The 7,500-nt window shown below is 43.3% G+C and overlaps 1 protein-coding gene across 2 annotated transcripts in view; it reads left to right on the top strand.

The window, feature by feature from the left end:
• Positions 1 to 7,500, top strand: part of LOC143288958 (glutamyl aminopeptidase-like) — a 77,772-nt gene that overhangs the window by 51,254 nt on the left and 19,018 nt on the right. For both annotated transcript variants that reach the window (XM_076597664.1, XM_076597657.1), the window contains exons 9-10: positions 1,529 to 1,594; positions 7,478 to 7,500. The exon at positions 7,478 to 7,500 is cut by the window's right edge and continues 43 nt beyond it. In XM_076597664.1, the coding sequence (XP_076453779.1) occupies positions 1,529 to 1,594; positions 7,478 to 7,500 (89 nt within the window). The remainder of the gene's footprint in view (positions 1 to 1,528; positions 1,595 to 7,477) is intronic.

Genomic DNA, 7,500 nt, shown 5'->3' with positions numbered 1-7,500 from the left:
TCTCCAACGGAGTCAAGCAAGGGTGTGTTCTTGCCCCCACCCTGTTCAGTCTCATGTTTTCAGCCATGCTGACAGATGCCTTCAGAGACGCTGACGTAGGCATTAGCATCAGGTACCAAAACCAAGGTGAGGACAGACATTGTCAGCGACTTCCTGTTTGCTGATGACTGCGTTCTCAACGCTGCCTCCGAAGCTGACATGCAACACAGCGTCGACACGTTCTCTGCTGCCTGTCACAATCAGCACAAAGAAGACTGAGGTGATGCACCAGCCAGCTCCAGGAAAGCCTTACGTTGAACCAAACATCTTCATCAACGGGCAACGACTGAATGCGGTGGACAAGTTCACATACCTGGGCAGTACACTCTCTCGCAGAGTTGTCATCGACGACGAGGTGAATGCCAGACTCGCCAAAGCCAGCGCTGCCTTCGGCAGACTCCATAAGAACGTTTGGAACAGGAGAGGCATCACCCTGGAGACGAAGCAAGGCCATAGTTCTCACCACACTGCTCTATGGACGGTCTACAAACGCCACGCCAAAACGCTGAACCACTTCCACACCACCATCCTCAAAAAACTTTTCGGCATAAAGTGGCAAGAGAAGATCCCTGACACAGAGGTACTCACTCGTGCAAACTTGCCCAGCATCTACACCATCTTGATGCAGGCCCAGTTGCGCTGGGCAGGCCATGTAGTTCGCATGCCAGACCACCGGCTCCCCAAGAAACTGCTGTACGGCGAACTCCAACATGGCAAGCGCTCCCATGGAGGCCAAAAGAAGCGCTTCAAAGACACTCTGAAAGCTTCTCTGAAGGCCTTCAACATCAGCCACGACACATGGGAGCTGAATGCAATGGACATTCCAAAGTAGCGTTCAGCTGTCCACAAAGGCGCCAAATCCTGTGAGGCCAACAGAATCGCTGCAGCAGAGCAACGCAGACAGGCCAGGAAAAGCAGTGCCGGCAAGTCCCCGACAGCCGCCACCATCCCCAGTCCACACTGTGTCAGAACCTTCCAGGCGCGGATTGACCTGACCAGTCATCTGCGCACCCACAGAGCCCAACCCACCCACCCCCAGGATGACTAGATGGTCCTCGTCGATCCCGACGGACGAACCACATGGTGGTGGTAGTGGTGGTGGTGTTAATCTTTAATCTGAAAACATCTTTGTCCAAAGTTTATTTCAAAATATAGATCTCCCCCGCCACCTCTCTCAGATCGTCATTGTGCGTGTGCGTGTGCGTGTGTCGATGTGTGTGTGTGTGTGTGTGTGTGTGTGTGTGTGTGTGTGTGTGTGTGTGTGTGTGTGTGTGTGTGTGTGTGTGTGTGTGTGTGTGTGTGTGTGTGTGTGTGTGTGTGTGTGTGTGTGTGTGTGTGTGTATTTGTGTTTTTGGAAGGTAGTGCAGGCACACTTACTCGCGTGCATACGTTCGCGCATGCGTGTGTGCGTATGCGTGTGCGTGCGCGCGTTCATGTGTAGCAATGCTGTGTTGTGCTAAAAACCCGATGCAAACTGTCCTGTTTCCAGGGAGCGTCTGTGATTCGCATGATGAAGAGCATCATGGGCAAAGAGAAGTTCTTCAAAGGAGTATCGGTAAGTCCCCAAATACAGTTCTTTCTGCGGGTGTTTTGCTTTTTTTTTCTTCTGCTTTTTTGATAATTTTGTTTTATCCAAGGAGGAAAGCAAACACACATAAACAACTGAACACCTTTTCCATCATTGAAAAATGACATAGCTCTACAAATGCGTTATTGTATTTTAAGAGAGAGAGAGGGGGAGAGAGAGAGAGAGAGAGAGGAGGGTTGAGAGGGGTGGTGGTGAGGCCCGGAAGTGGTGGAAAACAGGATTTGAATCGAAGTAAAAGAGGTCCATATGAATTCTCTCCGATTAAAGAGAGACCCATTCATCACGCATGATACTTCTTTAGTTTCGTCCCCGGCTGTGAACTCAGTATCTCGACAAAAGAGGTGTGAAATCCTTGAGCACCTGATCACCTGGTAAAGCTGTAGCCTCAGAACAACTGGCCTGGAGGACACACGGTACAGAAAGGCCTCCCCGAGTTCGAAGAGACGCTTACCCAGCCTTCTGACAGGAAGAGATTGAGGAGAAAGAAAGGCCTAAAGCCAGACATCCACACAGACCAGCGTCAGACTTCACGTGTGTGCAGTGTGGGAGGCGGCATCTGCCAGTCCAGCGATGATAATGAGTTCTGTTGGAGTTTAACGACCTATTGGCGCCTACACCCTTAAGGTCGATGACAATGATGATGATATGGATACTTATATAACGCCTATCCTCGGTCGGAGACCAAGCGCTCAGCTTTCCAAACACGGGGTCATTTGCTCAACAGGCTGCCAACATGAGTAGAGCCGATTGATGGCTGACATTGTAAGCGCTCATCATTTGTTTCCTTTGTCTTTCAATCAGATTTCAGTCACGCACACATACACAATCAGACATGTAACATTTTTTACGAGTATGACTGTAGCGTTTATTTACCCCGCCATACAGGCAGCCATACTTCGTTTTCGGGGGTGTGCACGCTGGGTATGTTCTTGTTTCCATAACCCACCGGCTGTCATGGATTACAGGATCTTTAACGTGCGTATCTGATCTTCTGCGTGCGTATACACACGAAAGGGGTTCAGGCACAAGCAGGTCTGCACATAATATGTTGCCCTGGGAGATCGGAAAAATCTCCACCCTTTGCCCACCAGGCGCCGTTACCGTTATTCGAACGCGGGACCCTCAGATTGAAAGGCCAACGCTTTAACCACTCGGCTATTGCACCCGTGCAAATCACCACCTCTATCAACCACCACCACGGCACTATATCATCACCGCCTAGAGTGTAACTTCGCACAGTCTTCCTAGACTGACCGATGCCTGTTAGGAAGTCGATATGGACTGATATATATCTATATATCTATATATATATATATATATATATATATATATATATATACTGATTGAGGATGTGATTGAGAGACTGAGTTTGCTTATTGATTGAGTGAGTGAGTGATTGAGTTAAGATTATGATGTCGCCAAAAAAAATGCAAGCGCGTTAATTTAAAAAAAATTCTAATTGTTGATGCAAACCATTGAAAAAAAAAAGCAAAAGAAGAGAGAGAGAGAGAGAGAGAGAGAGAGAGAGAGAGAGAGAGAGAGAGGAAAGCAGACAACAGTTTGCAAAGAATAAAACCAAAACAAACGCTTTATGTTGATATTTATCAGCTAGACAAACGTACAGCTACTTGTAGAGCGTTCTACGCTGTAGACCGTTCTGTGAATACGTAAGGTAAATGTTTAGTATTCTGATTAATTTGTTTTTAACAGATGATTGTAAACCGTTGATGCTGCGAACCATTACCAGGTGTTTATGTGCCAGTCATTTCCTTCTGTGTGGAATCCTATTTCTGTCTCCGTCTCTGACTGTCCGTCTGTCTGTCTGTCTGTTTCTTTCTTTTCTCTTTCTGTCTCTCCCCTCTCTCTCCTCTCTCTCTTCTCTCTCTCTCCCCTCTCTCTCCATTCCATGTTTCTCTGTCTCTCTCTTCTCTCTCTCCCCTCTCTCTCTCCATGTTTCTCTGTCTCTCTCTTCTCTCTCTCTCTCCCCTCTCTCTCCATTCCATGTTTCTCTGTCTCTCTCTTTTCTCTCTCTCCCCTCTCTCTCTCTCTCTTTTCTCTCTCTCCCCTCTCTCTCCGTGTTTCTCCGAGTCTCTCTCTCTCTCCTCTCTCTCCATTTCATGTTTCTCTGTCTCTCTCTTTTCTCTCTCTCCCTCTCTCTCTCCATGTTTCTCTGTCTCTCTCTTCTCTCTCTCTCTCCTCTCTCTCCATGTTTCTCCGAGTCTCTCTCTCTCCCCTCTCTCTCCATTCCATGTTTCTCTGTCTCTCTCCTCTCTCTCTCTCCCCTCTCTCTCTCTCTCCATATTTCTCTGTCTCTTTTAAGGACGCTGCTGAATGTATGAAGAAACAAATATGTGTAAGGAATAAACTGAAACAGAAAGACTGGTTTGACGCAGAATGTCGCAGCAGTAAAAGAAATGTTCGCATGCTTCTTAACAAATTTAGACGCACATTAGATGCTAACGATCGTAATTGCTTTAGGAAGGCCAGACGGGAATATAAGTATCTGCTAAAGAGAAAGCAAAAACTCTTTAATGCCTCTTTGCTGTCAGAATTAGTTGCTTCGATTAAAAATCAGAAAGATTTCTGGAACAAAGTTCGTAATATTTCATTGAAACGAAAACAGCCTGTTAACAATATTAGTGAAGATATGTGGTTTGAACATTTTAAGACTCTTCTTACAAAAGATGTTGATTCTGACAATGAATTTCAGTGGGTGCAAGGGGAAGGGGAAGGGGAAAATTATTTAAATCGCCCGATTTCAATAGACGAAGTATTGTTTGCTGTACGTAAAATAAAAAGCCGTAAAGCTGCAGGACCAGATGGCATAATTGGTGAATTGTTAAAGTATGGTAGTAAAACTGAATCAATTCTGAATTTTTTTGTAATGTTTTTTAACTGTTTATTTAACAGTGGTGTCTATCCGGAGAACTGGACCGAGTGTGTTGTTTTACCTCTTTACAAAAAAGGAGATGTGAATAATCCAAGTAATTATAGAGGTATTTCTCTTTGCGATATTAGTAGCAAACTTTACAGCACTATCATTAATCATAGATTGCAAGAATGGGTAGAAGACAATAACATCACAGGCGAATACCAAGCAGGTTTTAAACGGGGCTACTCTACTGTGGATCATATGTATACTATAATGGCTTTCGTTCAAAAACAATTCTCTTTAAATCGTAAATTGTATGTAGCTTTTATAGATTTTGAGAAAGCCTTCGACTCTATAAATAGAACAATTCTTTGGCCGATTCTTTTGAAAGCCGGTGTTCATGGAAAATTGTTGAAATGTATAATGAGTATGTATGCATGTGTGAAAGCTCGGGTAAGGTGTGGGGGTAGGATGACAGATTATATCCAGTGTATTTCTGGGGTGAAACAAGGTGATGTTTGCAGCCCTATTCTGTTTTCTCTTTTTATTAACGAACTAACCACTGAAATTATTAGAAACGGAAAACATGGTGCTCAGTTTACGGGTGATATTTTAGAGTTGTTTATTCTTCTTCTAGCAGATGATGTTGCGTTAATTTCTGAAACTATTATTGGTTTGCAAACACAATTAAACAATCTGTTTCGTTCTGCAAATTCACTTCAGTTGAAAGTAAACATGTCAAAAAGTAATATAATTGTTTTTAGAAAAGGTGGGTATTTAGGAATTAGAGAAAGATGGACGTATGGCGGGGTTATAATGCCTGTAGTGAATGCATATAAATACCTAGGAATATATTTTTCAACTAAGTTAAGTTTCACAGCTGCATGTAAGGATTTATCAAGTAGAGCTAAACACGCATTACTTTGTATTATGAAAAAAATGATAACTTTAGAAAATCATTCTTTTGAGTTGCTTATGAAACTATTTGATTCTCAGATACAACCTATTGTTCAGTATGCAGCTGAAATTTGGGGTCTGTCTAATGCTGAAGTATTTTGTGAGAATGTACATTTATTTGCGTTGAAAAAGTTTCTAGGAGTAAGTATGAAAACGCCTAATGATTTGATCTATGGCGAGACAAAAAGATATCCGATATATATCAATTCTGTGACGAGATGTATCTCTTACTGGTTAAAATTAACACAAATGGAAGATTTTAGGTTGCCAAGAAAAGCATATAATATGTTATATGATTTGGATGTAAGGGGTAAGAAAAACTGGGTATCAATGGTGAGAATTAAGTTATGTGAAATGGGATTTGGTTATGTGTGGTTACAGCAGGGAGTAGGGGATATAAATGGATTTATCCGTACATTTCGAAATAGATTAATTGATTGTAGATGGCAAGTATGGTCGTACCACATTCAAGATAGCGATCGATTTGAGTTTTATAGGCAGTTTATTTCTGTGCATTCACTTCCGGTTTATCTGTCAATGAAGATGGATAGGCATTTGAAATGTATTATGACAATGTTTAGATTTGGAATTTCCGATCTCTCTCTTCATCGGAAAAGGAATTTCCTATCTCTCTCTTCATCGTTATCGTTATAGTAAATTGAATGTTCACGATATTATTTGTCCCTTGTGCAGATGTGCTGAAGAAAATGAACTTCATTTCGTGTTACGTTGCCCTGCGTTAAATGACCTTAGGCTACAGTTAATTCCACAAAAATATCATAGACATCCATCTCTGTTTCGACTTTCCTTGCTAATGTCATCAACAAATGAAACCATTGTAAAACAGTTCGCTATATACTTGTATAAGGCATTCAAAATCCGCAGTTTGATATGTGATTAATTGTGCTTTTTGTGTGTGCATGTGCATTGCTAGAATTCTAGTTAAATGTTTTCTGTTCCACATTGTTCTGGAATGTAACAATTTATGTTCACTGATCCCCTTCATGAGGGGCTACGGCCTTTATTGAATAAAAATGTTCGTTCGTTCGTTCGTTCGTTCTCTGTCTCTCTCTCTCTCTCTCTCCTCTCTCTCTCTCTCCACGTGTCTCTGTCTCTCCTCTCTTTTCCACCTCTTCCCCTATCCCTCATCTTCCCCCATTCCCTTTCTCTCTCTCTCTTTCTCCCTCCCTCTTTCTCTCTCTCTCTCTCATTCCCCATCTTTCTTATTCCTACTCTCTCTCTCTCTGTCTCTCTCTCTCTCTCTGTCCATTTCTACCCTTCTCTCTCTCTCCCTCTCTGCCACTCTCTCTCCCCTCTCTCTCTTTCTCTCTCTCACTGTCTCTTCCTCTCTCTCTTCACTCTCAACCCCATCTCTCTCCCTCCCTCTCCCTCCCCCTTTCTCTCCCTCTCCTCCTTCCCCTCTCTTTCTTTTCCAACCATCTTTCCCTCTCTTCTTCCTATCTCACTCTGAACCCCCCAACCCCCTTCTCTCTCTCTCTCTTCTTTCTGTCTGTTCTCCTCACATCCTTATCTATACGAGAGTATGTTTCCAATCACGCACACCCACGTGCATCATTTAAACATTTAATTCCAAAATCGATCACTGAGCAAAAACCAGTCAAACAGTCTCCTAGGACTTTCCTGTGGTTGTTGTCCTATCGATTTTTTTTTTTTGTTTTTTTTTTTTTTTGTGCTGCCCCATCATCTGCACCGTTTCAGTGGCATTACTCCCACGCCGCTCATTTAGATTCCCCCCCCATACACGGCCACACCCGGGTTCGTCCGTCGCAGTTCCAGCGTCGGCAGTCCACAGGGAACCATCGATGTTAGGTCGCCAGGAGGCCACACACCAGAGGAGACCCTGCACTGCTGCTGAGTCACTTCGGTGGTGTTCAGTGGTGCCTGTTCTGATTTAACGTACTAATGTCCTATCGATTTCTTTGTATATTCTTTTGTGGCATTTTTTTTTCAAATTGCGTAATCTTTAAAACCACTGAATCTTTTCTGCTGACTGCTTTCAGATTTACCTCAAACGCTACATGTG

Source organism: Babylonia areolata, chromosome 1 (genome assembly GCF_041734735.1).
Source record: "Babylonia areolata isolate BAREFJ2019XMU chromosome 1, ASM4173473v1, whole genome shotgun sequence".
In the NCBI taxonomy this organism is placed as follows: domain Eukaryota; kingdom Metazoa; phylum Mollusca; class Gastropoda; order Neogastropoda; family Buccinidae; genus Babylonia; species Babylonia areolata.
Note: the sequence above shows the minus strand (reverse complement) of the source record. Positions and strands in the feature narration are given on the sequence as shown.